The 15134-nt window shown below is 42.9% G+C and overlaps 1 protein-coding gene across 2 annotated transcripts in view; it reads right to left on the reverse strand.

Annotated features, from left to right (window-relative positions):
• Window positions 1–15134, reverse strand: part of dhrs7cb (dehydrogenase/reductase (SDR family) member 7Cb) — a 107425-nt gene that overhangs the window by 85201 nt on the left and 7090 nt on the right. Inside the window, exons 3-4 of one of the 2 annotated variants that reach the window (XM_033611537.2) lie at window positions 14099–14211; window positions 13541–13603 (exon numbers count right to left, since the gene is read on the reverse strand). In XM_033611537.2, the coding sequence (XP_033467428.2) occupies window positions 13541–13603; window positions 14099–14211 (176 nt within the window). The remainder of the gene's footprint in view (window positions 1–13540; window positions 13604–14098; window positions 14212–15134) is intronic. The other variant, XM_033611539.2, reaches the window with a different exon arrangement.

Below are 15134 nucleotides of genomic sequence, written 5' to 3' on the forward strand. Positions count from 1 at the left end.
ACCTGCTGTTTGCTGGTGGAACACAAGCGGCATACTTCTACAGGGTTTATGCTGCTGAGGGATCAGCATGTGTCACTGGAGCATGAGTGGCATATCATCAACCACTTTTCAATCTTGGTGTCACTCTGGCTAATAGTGAATTGTTAAAAGCAAGCTAAAACGAAAGCTGTCTGTATGTTGTCTAACTGTTTAGTTTGCCGTGTATATTAAAGATAGAGTATGTTATTGGTTACTGTTATTGCCACTTGTTCTGTTTCTGTGCATCGATAGCATTGATAACTCTTTTTTTTTAATACTGTTTCTGCATTTTGTGATGTGCGTAGGTCAGCTATGTGACTAAAAAAAAACATCTATTTTTTATTTTAGCCCAGCAGGGACAGGGACTTAAGGTAGCTGCAGCAGCCTCAAGCTCTTTTCCCTACCCAGCTGCTGCAATTTACCAGTTCCCTGATTTTTCTGAACTCCTGCCTTGTTGTGCTGATGCCAGTCTCCACCTCAGTCTCACTGGGTCATCCCTCTGACTGTCCTCCAGATCTGCTTAGCTTGTCTGGCCAACCTGCTGGTCGCCTTCCAGATCTGCTCTGTCCCTCTGGTTGACCCCTAAGCCACCCTCTATATCTGTTCCACTCATCTGTTCAACCTGGCTGCCCTCCAGATCTGCTCTGTCCATCTGGTCAACCCCTTGACCACTCTCCAGATCTGTTCCAACCGTCTGGTCAACCTCCTGGCCACCCTTTAGATCTGCTCCACCCATCTGGTCAGCTTCCTGGTCAGCCCTCAGAGGTGCTCTGTCCAGCTAGTTGGCCTCTTGCCCGTCCTCCAGATCTGCTTCACCTGTCTGGTCAGCTTGCTGGCCGCCCTCCAGCTCTGCTCCACCTGTCTGCTCAGCCCACTAGTCGGCCTCCCAGCTACCACCAAGATCTGTTCCGCCCATCTGCTCTGCATCCTGGTCACCCTCCAGATTGCTCCAGCATTCTGGTCATCTTCCTGGGTGGCTCTGCTCTCCGGCCCTCAGGCTGTCTACCCAAGGTTCTCTGCTCCGCCCCTGTCCAGCCCCCAGGGCCATCTGCCAGAGGTCCCCTGCTCCACCGTTGTTCAGTTCCGAGACCAACATTTGAGCGAGATTCCCTCCTCCAGATCCGCGCCACCCATCCAACTCATGACATGGACTTGGAAATGTATCCGAGGAATACTAGCCCTCCCCCAGACCTCTGTTGTGGATTAATTTGTTGCCCTCGAACCAAAAAATAGTCTGTGGTCTTACGTCTTCTTTCAGCTGTTCCCTTTAGGGGTCACTACAACGAATCTTATGCCTCCATCTAACCCTATCCTCTGCATCCTCTTCTTTCACACCAACTAACTTCATGTCTTCTTTCACTACATCCATAAATCTCTTCTTGGGTCTTCCTCTAGACCTCTTGCCTGGCAGTTCCAACCTCAGCATCCTTCTACCGATATATTCACTATCCCTCCTCTGAACATGTCCAAACCATCTCACTCTGGCCTCTCTGACTTTATCTCCAAAACATCTAATATTAGCTGTCCCTCTGATGTACTCATTCTTGATCCTATCCATCCTCGTCACTCCCAAAGAGAACCTCAACATCTTCATCTCTGCTACCTCCAGTTCTGCCTCCTGTCTTTCCCTCAGTGCCACTGTCTCTAAACCAAACAACATCGCTGGTCTCACCACCGTCTTGTACACCTTTCCTTTTAATCTTGCTGGTACTCTTCTATCACACATCACACCTGACACTTTTCTCCACCCGTTCCAACCAGCTTGCACACGTTTCTTCACCTCTTTTCCACACTCTCCATTGCTCTGGACAACTTAAAATCCTCCACCTTCTTCATTTCTACTCTCTGTAACCTCACCGTTCCACTTAGGTCCTTTTCATTCACAGACATGTATTCTGTCTTGCTACAACTAACCTTCATCCCTCTCCTTTCCAGGGCATACCCCCACCTCTCTAGATTTTCCTCCACCTGATCCCTGCTCTCATTACAGATCAGTGTCTTCTGCAAACATCATAGTCCATGGAGATTCCTGTCTATCATCATCTGTCAACCTGTCCATCACCATAGCAAACAAGAAGGGGCTCAGAGCTGATCATTGATGCAGTCCCACTTCCACCTTAAACTCCTGTCACACCTACAGCACACCTCACCACTGTCTGACAGCTCTCATACATGTCCTGCACTTCTCTGCCACTCCAGACTTCCTCATACAGCTCCTCTCTCAGCACCCTGTCATATGCTTTCTCTAGATCTACAAAGACACAATGCAGTTCCCTCTAACCTTCTCTGTACTTCTCCATCAACATCCTCAAAGCAAATACTGCATCTGTAGTAGGGCTGCATGATATATTGTTTAAACATCACCATCGCGATGGGCGCATGTGCAATAGTCACATCGCAGGACATGCGATTTCTGTTTTTTTAGAACGTGTAAACTTTTGTTTTGCTTCAGAAAAGCAAAAAGCAACCTAATATAATGGTAGGGGGAAAACTTGAGTATGACATGTCAGATCATTGACCTTAGCCTGGATTAATAGAAGGGTATTATATGAATACAATGGTGTCATGGTGAGTCAATCTAATTCTTTCCAAATAGAGCTATTCAAGGCATCTGGTGAAAATTCTTGTATTTTTTTAATATCGCAATATACAGTACAGGCCAAAAGTTTGGACACACCTTCTCATTCAATGCGTTTTCTTTATTTTCATGACTATTTACATTGTAGATTCTCACTGAAGGCATCAAAACTATGAATGAACACATGTGGAGTTATGTACTTAACAAAAAAAGGTGAAATAACTGAAAACATGTTTTATATTCTAGTTTCTTCAAAATAGCCACCCTTTGCTCTGATTACTGCTTTGCACACTCTTGGCATTCTCTCCATGAGCTTCAAGAGGTAGTCACCTGAAATGGTTTCCACTTCACAGGTGTGCCTTATCAGGGTTAATTAGTGGAATTTCTTGCTTTATCAATGGGGTTGGGACCATCAGTTGTGTTGTGCAGAAGTCAGGTTAATACACAGCCGACAACCCTATTGGACAACTGTTAAAATTCATATTATGGCAAGAACCAATCAGCTAACTAAAGAAAAACGAGTGGCCATCATTACTTTAAGAAATGAAGGTCAGTCAGTCCGGAAAATTGCAAAAACTTTAAATGTGTCCCCAAGTGGAGTCGCAAAAACCATCAAGCGCTACAACCAAACTGGCGCACATGAGGACTGACCCAGGAAAGGAAGACCAAGAGTCACCTGTGCTTCTGAGGATAAGTTCATCCGAGTCACCAGCCTCAGAAATCGCAAGTTAACAGCAGCTCAGATCAGAGACCAGATGAATGCCACACAGAGTTCTAGCAGCAGACCCATCTCTAGAACAACTGTTAAGAGGAGACTGCGCGAATCGGGCCTTCATGGTCAAATAGCTGCTAGGAAACCACTGCTAAGGAGAGGCAACAAGCAGAAGAGATTTGTTTGGGCCAAGAAACACAAGGAATGGACATTAGACCAGTGGAAATCTGTGCTTTGGTCTGATGAGTCCAAATTTGAGATCTTTGGTTCCAACCGCCGTGTCTTTGTGAGACGCAGAAAAGGTGAACGGATGGATTCCACATGCCTGGTTCCCACTGTGAAGCATGGAGGAGGAGGTGTGATGGTGTGGGGGTGTTTTGCTGGTGACACTGTTGGGGATTTATTCAAAATTGAAGGCACACTGAACCAGCATGGCTACCACAGCATCCTGCAGCGACATGCCATCCCATCCGGTTTGCGTTTAGTTGGACGATCATTTATTTTTCAACAGGACAATGACCCCAAACACACCTCCAGGCTGTGTAAGGGCTATTTGACCAAGAAGGAGAGTGATGGAGTGCTGCGGCAGATGACCTGGCCTCCACAGTCACCGGACCTGAACCCAATCGAGATGGTTTGGGTTGAGCTGGACCGCAGAGTGAAGGCAAAGGGGCCAACAAGTGCTAAACACCTCTGGGAACTCCTTCAAGACTGTTGGGAAACCATTTCAGGTGACTACCTCTTGAAGCTCATCGAGAGAATGCCAAGAGTGTGCAAAGCAGTAATCAGAGCAAAGGGTGGCTATTTTGAAGAAACTAGAATATAAAATATGTTTTCAGTTATTTCACCTTTTTTTGTTAAGTACATAACTCCACATGTGTTCATTCACAGTTTTGATGCCTTCAGTGAGAATCTACAATGTAAATAGTCATGAAAATAAAGAAAACGCATTGAATGAGAAGGTGTGTCCAAACTTTTGGCCTGTACTGTATATTGCAATATCGTGCAGCCCTAATCTGTAGTACTTTTTCTTGGCATGAAACCATACTGCTGCTCACAGATGCTCACTTCTGCTTCCACTACTCTTTCCCATAGCTTCATTGTATGGCTCATCAACTTTATCCCTCTGTAGCTGCCACAACTCTGTATGACGGGCCGTACAAGACATATTTCATTCTCACCCTCTCACACACATACATTCTCCTTACACACATATATTTTCACTCTCATATTTATACATTTTCATTCACACATTCATATATTTTCACTCTCACACACATACATTCTCCATACACATACATATATTTTCACTCTCATATTTATACATATTCACTCACACATTCATATATTTTCACTCTCATATTTATATATTTGAACACACACACTGATACATTTTTCTCTCATATTCATATATTTTATGCACACATTCATACACTTTGCTCTCATGCACATGCAATCATGTATACATTTAATAATATAAGTAATAAATGTATGTAAAAGGAAAATGTATGTATGTTGAAATATATATAGGCTATGTAAGAGAAGAATGTATGCATGTGTGAGTGAGAGTATAGTGGAAACGATAGGAGTATAGTGGAAACGGAAGGCAGTCCATTTATCGTCTACATACTCCGGTACAGTAGATGGCGGTATTCACCTAATGAGCAATGGTTGCAACGCACCATAAAAACAAACAAAGAACAAGAATTAATCGCGCTGTGATTGGCTGAGAAGGATGTTATTGCCGTGGGTCTGCTGTGGTGAAACTACAATGTTCTGAAGATGGACTACAAAACTACTACTACTACTAAAAAAAGGAATATAGGCTACCAGCCACAAACTGAAACGAAATTGTCACATTGAAAATGTTTGCTCACACTCACCCATCTGAATCCCAAATAGTGAAATTAATTAATGATATTACTAAAGACTGGCAATACAACAACGCTCAAATGAATAAATGACTGATGCAAACTGAGCATATGTTACGGTGCGTGTCCCCTCCGTCCACAGCTGTGTTCAACTTGTTTGTTTTATAACAGGATAAACAAATATTAAATGCATTATTTTGTTTTTCCGTGTAAAAGAAATAATGGAAATCCACGTGCTTTTTCCATTTTCTTATTCAAATGGGCAATTGGAGTAGAAATGAGACCACAACCAGTAATTAACTTGAGTTTGGCCTTTATTGTTAAATCAATATTATGTGCCCCTATTGCATAGATAGACAGATAAATAATAAATAATAATAATAAGGGCGCTGCTGTGCCTCGTGCGTAAATGTGCACAGCGTCTCTCTTTATGGGGAAACACGCTTATTGTTTCTGCTGTGGGCTGGGGGGTGGGGTGGGGTGGGGTGCTCACTGCAGGTATTTAATAACCTCAGGCAGATATCTTTTAACTTTATAGTCTTTTGTATTTTTTGTTATGATCCTTCCACTGTAGCTCTGCAGGGAAACACTGTACAGGGGAATAAAAAGTGGGAAGCAGTAACTTCACTGATTATTTAAATCTCCGGATACGCCAAGTATATGCGCATTTACGCACGAGGCACAGCAACGTTACTTCATTGATTGTCTATCTATTTTTTTAGATTCAATTTTATTTATATAGTGCCAAATCACAACAAAAGTCATCTCAGGGCACTTTACACATAGAGCAGGTCTAGATAATACTCTTGAATCTATCTATCTATCTATCTATCTATCTATGTATTTAGGCCATATGCATAGCTGATGCCAATGTTTTGAGATGCAGTAGGGGCAGATAATATAGATACAATAAAGGCGAAAAACAAGTAGGTTTCTGGTTTTGGTTTAATTTCTATATCAATTAGCCATTTGAAGACGAAAATGGGAAAAGCATGTGGATTTCCGTTTTTTCTCATACACACGAAAATCGGAAAATTAAAATGATGCATTGTAAATTTGTTTATCCTGTTATAAAACAAGTTAAACAAGCTGTGGATGGAGGGTACACCAATAGTAGTGAAACGTTCATAGTTCACATCTAAGTTTAACATAATGTTGAAAGTTGAAAAAATATATATGAACAAGTTATGGCATGAGATGTATAATGCTTCATAAACAGCGGTAACTTAGATGGTGATCTCCTTCCTTTCTCGGTCATGTTGATCTTTTTCTTTCCTAATCATTTGAGTTTGTGAATGGTGCGTAAATATTGCCGCCGCAATGACTTGTGCAATGGAATTATCTCCTTTCCTATCGCTTAGGAAGGTCCGATGTATCCTATGCTAAAGGAGATCTGAAAGGAAGCATTGAACCTCCTTTCCTTAGTGTTTAGAGAATTTGAACAGCTCTCATCATGGCGGCCACTAAAATACTTCCGGGTCATTTCACTCAGCTAGGAACCTTCCTGAGGGAAAAAGTATTTCCGTCTATGTAAATATATGTATGTGTAAGGAGAATGTGTGTGTGTGTGTGTGTGAGAGAGAGAGAGAAAATATATGTATGTGTAAGGAGAATGTATGTGTGTGTGAGAGAAAATATATGTATGTGAAAGGAGAATGTATGTGTGAGAGAGAGAAAATATATGTATGTGTAAGGAGAATATATGTGTGTGAGAGAGAAAATATATGTACTGTACAGGCCAAAAGTTTGGACACACCTTCTCATTCAATGCATTTTCTTTATTTTCATGACTATTTACATTGTAGATTCTCACTGAAGGCATAAAAACTATGAATGAACACATGTGGAGTTATGTACTTAACAAAAAAAGGTGAAATAACTGAAAACATGTTTTATATTCTAGTTTCTTCAAAATAGCCACCCTTTGCTCTGATTACTGCTTTGCACACTCTTGGCATTCTCTCAATGAGCTTCAAGAGGTAGTCACCTGAAATGGTTTCCACTTCACAGGTGTGCCTTATCAGGGTTAATTAGTGGAATTTCTTGCTTTATCAATGGGGTTGGGACCATCAGTTGTGTTGTGCAGAAGTCAGGTTAATACACAGCCGACAGCCCTATTGGACAACTGTTAAAATTCATATTATGGCAAGAACCAATCAGCTAACTAAAGAAAAACGAGTGGCCATCATTACTTTAAGAAATGAAGGTCAGTCAGTCCGGAAAATTGCAAAAACTTTAAATGTGTCCCCAAGTGCAGTCGCAAAAACCATCAAGCGCTACAACCAAACTGGCACACATGAGGACCGACCCAGGAAAGGAAGACCAAGAGTCACCTCTGCTTCTGAGGATAAGTTCATCCGAGTCACCAGCCTCAGAAATCGCAAGTTAACAGCAGCTCAGATCAGAGACCAGATGAATGCCACACAGAGTTCTAGCAGCAGACCCATCTCTAGAACAACTGTTAAGAGGAGACTGCGCGAATCAGGCCTTCATGATCAAATAGCTGCTAGGAAACCACTGCTAAGGAGAGGCAACAAGCAGAAGAGATTTGTTTGGGCCAAGAAACACAAGGAATGGACATTAGACCAGTGGAAATCTGTGCTTTGGTCTGATGAGTCCAAATTTGAGATCTTTGGTTCCAACCGCCGTGTCTTTGTGAGACGCAGAAAAGGTGAACGGATGGATTCCACATGCCTGGTTCCCACTGTGAAGCATGGAGGAGGAGGTGTGATGGTGTGGGGGTGTTTTGCTGGTGACACTGTTGGGGATTTATTCAAAATTGAAGGCACACTGAACCAGCATGGCTACCACAGCATCCTGCAGCGACATGCCATCCCATCCGGTTTGCGTTTAGTTGGACGATCATTTATTTTTCAACAGGACAATGACCCCAAACACACCTCCAGGCTGTGTAAGGGCTATTTGACCAAGAAGGAGAGTGATGGAGTGCTGCGGCAGATGACCTGCCCTCCACAGTGACCGGACCTGAACCCAGTCGAGATGGTTTGGGGTGAGCTGGACCGCAGAGTGAAGGCAAAGGGACCAACAAGTGCTAAACACCTCTGGGAACTCCTTCAAGACTGTTGGGAAACCATTTCAGGTGACTACCTCTTGAAGCTCATGGAGAGAATGCCAAGAGTGTGCAAAGCAGTAATCAGAGCAAAGGGTGGCTATTTTGAAGAAACTAGAATATAAAACATGTTTTCAGTTATTTCACCTTTTTTTGTTAAGTACACAACTCCACATGTGTTCATTCATAGTTTTGATGCCTTCAGTGAGAATCTACAATGTAAATAGTCATGAAAATAAAGAAAACGCATTGAATGAGAAGGTGTGTCCAAACTTTTGGCCTGTACTGTATGTGTAAGGAGAATGTATGTGTGTGAGAGGGCCAGAATGAATTATGGCTTGTATGGCCCCTCATAACTCTGCACGTCTCACTTGTTCTTAAAAATCGGCACCAACACACTTCTCCATTCCTCAGGCATCCTCTCACTCTCTAAGACCTTGCTGAAAAACCTAGTCAAAAACTCTACGCCATCTCTCCTAGACACTTCCATACCTTCACAGGTATATCATCAGGACCAACTGCCTTTCCACTCTTCATCCTCTTCAATGCCCTCCTCACTACATCCTTACTAATCTTTGCTACTTCCTGCTCCACAATGGTCACCTCTTCTACTCTTTGTTCTCTCTCATTTTCCTCATTCATCAACTCTTCAAGTACTCTTTCCATCTTCCCATCACACTTGTGGCACCTGTCAATACATTCCCATCTCTATCCTTAGTCACCCTAACCTGCTGCACGTCCTTCCCATCTCTATCTCTCTGCCTCGGCAACTTGTATAAATCAGTCTTTCCTTCCTTACTATAATGCAAGTCATCGTATACCTTTGTTTGGCCTTTGCCACCTCTACCTTCACCTTACACTGAATCTCCCTGTACTCCTGTCTACTCTCTTCAGTCCTCTCAGTGTCCCACTTCTTCTTAGTGAACCTCTATCTCTGATTACACTCCTGCACTTCCTCATTCCATCACCAGGTCTCCTTATCTCCTTTCCTTCCAGATGACACACCAAGTACTCTCCTACCTGTCTCTCTGATAAAATTAGCTGTAGTTGTCCAGTCAATTGGGAGCACCTCCTGGCCACCCAGAGCCTGTCTCAACTCCTCCCTGAAAACCACACAACCCTCTTCCTTTTTCAGCTTCCACCACTCCGTCCTCTGCTCTGCCTTTATCCTCTTCATCTTTCTCACCACCAGAGTCATCCTACACACCACAATCCTATTCTGTCTGTCTACACGCTCCCCTACCACGACTTTGCAGTCACTGATCTCCTTCAGATTACATTGTCTATGCAAGATGTAGTCCACCTGTGTGCTCCTACCTCCACTCTTATAAGTCACCCTATGTTCCTGCCTCTTCTGGAAGAAAGTATTCACTACAGCCATTTCCATCCTTTTTGCAAAGTCCACCACCATCTGTCCTTCTGCGTTCCTATCCTGGATACCAAACCTGCCCATCACTTCCTTATCCCCGCAGTTCCCTGTCCGACATGTCCATTGAAGTCTGCATCAATCACCACTCTCTCACCTCTAGGGATATTCTGCATCACTTCATCTAACTCACTCCATTATTTCTCCTTCTTTTCTAACTCACATCCTACCTGTGGGGCATAACCACTAACAACATTGAACATCACACCTTCAATTTCTAGCTTCAGACTCATCACCCTATCTGACACTCTTTTCACCTCCAGAACATTCCTAACAAACCCCTCCATCAGGATAACTCCTACTCCATTTCTCTTCCCATCCACACCATGATAAAACAGCTTGAACCCTGCTCCTAAGCTTCTAGCCTTGCTACCCTTCCACCTGGTCTCCTGAACACACAAAATATCCACCTTCCTTCTCTGTCAGCCAACTCTCTACCTTTCCCTGTCATAATTCCAACATTCAAAAACTCAGTTCCAGACTCTGGCCTTTCCTCTTCTCTCTCTGCCTACGGACACGCCTCCCTCCTCTCCTTTTTCGACTAACAGTCTAAAATAGTCTGTGGTGTGGATCTATATTCAGTAAAAATTGCTTCCAATAAGACCAAAGAAAGTTCAGAGCACTCTGAAGAACAATCAGGAGGCTGATCAGAAGTCCAATGCAAGGAGGTTTATTCTTTGTTCAGAGATGAAATCCAAATAAACCCATTTGAGTTGGTGGTCCAGACGAAGAACTGAATCCCAAAGGCTTGGGTACTGACCCTTATACTCGGTCTCTCTCTCCTTCTCTTGCTCACTTTTTTAAGTTTTTAACAAATCATATGTGTAGAACTACTCTTATTTTTTTTAATTCACTGTCACAACATCATCTCTACGTCACTTGACCCCTGAAAGACCCCTGGAAACCCCCTCAAACCAGTTAAAACTGGTTGAGAGGGTTGTTTTTCTCAAAAGTGTCGACCTCAGCAGTTTTCGTCTTCCCTTATCTTATATATCTTCCATTCCCATCTTCCCTTCATGTATATCCAGGTCTCAGTTGGTGTGTATGTTGCTGGTGCTGGGACTGGCCTTGGGGTGTGTGTATTTCCCAGGCTGTGCATGTACTATGGTGTCTATTAGCCTGTCAAGGCGCCTAGTCTCTCTCTGCTTGGAGCTGCTCCCTCCTTCTCCTGGCTTGCTTTTACTATGGGGGCTTCATTCTACTATTATATTCGGATCTTGCTTGGCTTTTTCTTTTAAATTCACACAGTGATAACATATTGATGATGCAGTAGTAATGTATTGATGACACAGTGGTAATATATTGATTATATATTGATACTACAACTCAACACACAGTAATTACACTTAGATTTTGGTGCTCTTGATTACCTTTTAACTCAATTTGATAAGATCATGTACACACACATACACATGCATATATTCATCCACACACATAATAATAATCAAATAGCTGTTAAAACAAAACCTCAACACCTGCCCGACCTTGTTATTGACTTTTTTGGCCATCTACAGCTGTCCCTTGACGGGGAGATACTGTCACAGTAGCCACTTTTCACCTGCAATACATACCATCCTCTCAGCTCACTCAGTAATTTTCCATTTACCACGCCTTGCCACCACACCTACCTGCCAGTTTATCATCTGCCCACAAATTTCCTGCTTCTGCCTGTGTGCCACACCCACCTCGTCAGGCCAACTGCTCTCTCCTGTGGATCATTACCTCCTGTTACTATGAAGTCTGATGCTTTACAGACTCTCCTTGCCAGATTGTTCTTCGCCCACGTGCAAGACTTTTCAACACTTCTTACCTGCCTGATCTCCTGTTACTGACCCTGCCTGCCTCTGACTGGCCTACATTGTCTGTTTCCCAATGAACTCACCAGCCTTCTGTCCCCTCCTGTCCACGAGTTCTGCCTCAGTGTCTCTGGTTTCTGTCTGCCTGTGGCAGTGTCTGCACAGTGCCTTCTTTGCCTGTGTTTAATTGAAGGTCATTACCAACTGTCACTGACTTTTGGAGTGCCACATTGGGGTTCAGTCATACTTGTTACAACAAGATCAACACCATGAGCCACAAAGAGCACTACCCTCCATGGAGGAGGCTGGAGGCCAAGATCAAGTCGACACAGAGAGAGGTTAGTCAACTCTCTGAGCTACAGAAAGGTGTGGGGAAGAAAGGAATACCTAGGAAGTATAACATACTGTCTATACCTGTGGCATTGGAGACTGCCAAGCAAATGCTTACAGCGCAGGCTACCCGCCTAAGGACAGGACGAGAGGGGAGACAGGAGACGGGAGAGGACTCCTACGTTACAGCAGCAAGCAATCAAACAGTATGTGGACATTAGAATATAGAATATATACAAAATGAGTAGTACTAAAATTTAAAACATTTACAAAAAATATACAGGAATAAAATAAAGACTATCAAATTGCAGGAGTAAAAAGATTAAAGAGATAGTGAGATACACATGAGAAGAAGAAGCCAGGAGAATAAATACTGATCGATAGTGCAGTCAACCAAAACTGCAAGACCAGTCAGACCAACCTGTGCACTGCCTGGATTGACTACAAGAAAGCCTATGACTCAATGTCACACACATGGAAACTGTAACGCTTGGAAATGTAGAAGATCAACAGATCACGAAGAGCCTCCATCAAGAACTCAATGGGGCTGTGAAAAATGACGCTGGAGGCCAACTCAAAGCTAATTGCACAAGTTACCATCAAGTGCGGCATATACCAAGGTGATACATTGTCCCTGCTACTGTTCTGCATAGGCCTGAACTCCCTCAGCCAACTCATCACAAAGAGTGGCTATGGATACCGGTTCCGAGCAACCATCAGTCACCTCCTCTACATGGATGACATTGTAGGCCAGGAATGAGCAAGATATCAACTCAGTGATCCACCTCACCATGATCTACAGCAATGACATTGAAATGTCATTTGGACTAAATAAGTGTGGTTGGATGGTGTCAAAGAGAGGGAAGATGATCACAACCGAGGGGGGTGAACTACCATAAGGCATCATAGCAGATGTTCAGGACAGCTACTAATACCTTGGGGTCCAGCAGGCAAATGGGAACAATGAGGAGGCTGCAAGGAGGTCAGCCACAGCCAAATACCTACACAGAGTAAGGCAGGTCCTTGAAAAATCAGCTGAACAGAAAGAATAAGGTCCGGTCCGAGCCATCAACACATACACCCTGCCAGTCATCAGCTACCCCACTGGTATAATAAGCTGGCCGAAGGAGGAGACAGAGGCCCCTGATATCAAGGCAAGGAAACTTCTCACAATGCATGGAGGGTTTCATCCCAAATTCAGCACCCTGAGACTGTACACTAAGCACAGCAAGGGGGGACAAGGACTGGTGGGCGTCAGAGCCACTGTCTGGAGCGAAACATCCAAGATCCAGGAATACATCAGAAAGATAGCCCCCAAAGATGAGCTGCTAAGTGAATATCTCAGACAGCAAAAACCCAAGAATGCAGAGGAGAAGGATGAACCATCATGGAAGCACAAGCCCCTGCACAGCATGTGCCACTGACAGATTGAAAAAGTGGCCGACATCAAGAAATCCTACCAGTGGTTGGAAAAGGCTGGACTGAAAGACAGCACAAAAACACCAATCATCAATAAACTAACTGGCACAGTGTGCAAAAACATCTGCACAGAGTATGGGCTGGAATGAATGAATGGAAGCCATCTCCTGTATACACATCTATCTGTATACACAGTTTTGCTGGATCTCTGTTTTTGCCTGGTTGCCTGTGTACCCATCAGTTTAAGCATCTGTTTGTTCCTTGTTTGTTTTGTTTTCCTTTTTTTTGGTCTGGATTTCTGTTGTATGTCTTTGTCTTACTTTATATAATCTCTCTTGACCATTTATGTCTCTCCACTCTTGTCCACTTGTCCTCTTGTTGTTCTGTTATCACCACATTACACAATGAAAAAAAATTAAATAAAAAAAAAGATTAGATGAGCAGTTAGTTCATCGTTCATTCTTAATTTGTTCTCTGGTAACTACAATAAGGGACACAAATTTTTTAAGTAAAGTGTCATTGTCTTTGCTCCTTAACTGTCACTGTACTGCCAACGTTTTCAGTATATACTATTAGACATAACATAGAAGTGTTTACTGAAGCAGCTTTAGCTAAAGTTTTGTTTCTTAGCTGGGAAGTTTCCCAAAAAGATGACTCCGCACCACAGAAGAGATTTATGGTTTTAGTTTGGAAGGCTTTACTCAGAGTCTGGCATGGTAAGGACAGTGGGATGTTGTATGCTGTAAAGCCCTCTGAGGCAAATTGTGATTTGTGATATTGGGCTTTATAAATAAAATTGAACTGAATTGAATGTTTATGATGCTTCATACTAACATTACTGCCAGCATCGTGCCATTTTATTAAATTAATTACCTCACCTCTCTGTGGTCAGTGTCATTTGTCAGAGAGTCATACAGAGACTCCAGCTTATCCCAGCTAGTCCCACACAGGATCAGTCTGGCACCACCCTTGTGGAAGAGATTGGCACACTCTGAACAGAAAAAAGAAAAAAAATGTTAAGTAACTTTGTCACTTCATTTAATTAGTTATTATCATTCAGTAGTTCGACATTTTGTGATATACACACATTTCCTTTCTTGTTAAGAGTTAGATAAGAAAGTTATTATACTAAATATGAAGATACAGCCAGCTGCTGGTTATCTTAGCTCAACATATAGACTGAAAACAGTGGGAACAGCATACCTAGCTCCGTCAGCAGATATGAAATCTGGCCACCAGCAACTCTGAAGCTCACTTATTAATATATCTCATTATGTAGGGTTATGTGTTAAACTACTTGGGCGGAAGCAGTTACTTCCCGAAGTCTTGTCAGCACAGTGACTCCTTCTGACTACCTACCTGAACAGAGCCAGGTAAGCGTTCTGCGTGTACAATAAGCTAACAGCCCCTTTGCAGTAGCATCATATTTTGTGTACAGATATTAGAATGGTATCAGTCCTCTCTTCTAACTCTCAGCAAGACAGAAAATAAGTGTATTTCCTAAAATGTGAAACAGTCTAACTATGAAGCAAGAAATATCTGTCTCTCTATCTTTCTGTCTGTCCTTTCGCACTTGACGGGGACCCAAGGATGTGCATTGTCAAATTTAGTGCAATTTGGGCACGCAACACTCAATTTCGAATAAACAAGTAAAGCTCTGTGGCTCTGTGTAGCAATGGGGGTAGGGCTTCAGGGCTCTGCAGAGAGTCAAGCATGTCTCTCATAGCATATTTCATCAGTCTTTCTGACCGCCAGTAAGCACAATTTGGGTGTGTTTTTCTTTGCATACTAATTGAAACTTAGAATGTTAATTACATACTCGCTATCTGAAGATATAGTTTCCCTGGATGGCATTGCTCTGGCACAATCATAAGAGTAATATTTGTAAGTAAGATTTGTCTTTTGACTCCCATA

The sequence above is a fragment of the Epinephelus lanceolatus genome, chromosome 21 (genome assembly GCF_041903045.1).
Source record: "Epinephelus lanceolatus isolate andai-2023 chromosome 21, ASM4190304v1, whole genome shotgun sequence".
In the NCBI taxonomy this organism is placed as follows: domain Eukaryota; kingdom Metazoa; phylum Chordata; class Actinopteri; order Perciformes; family Serranidae; genus Epinephelus; species Epinephelus lanceolatus.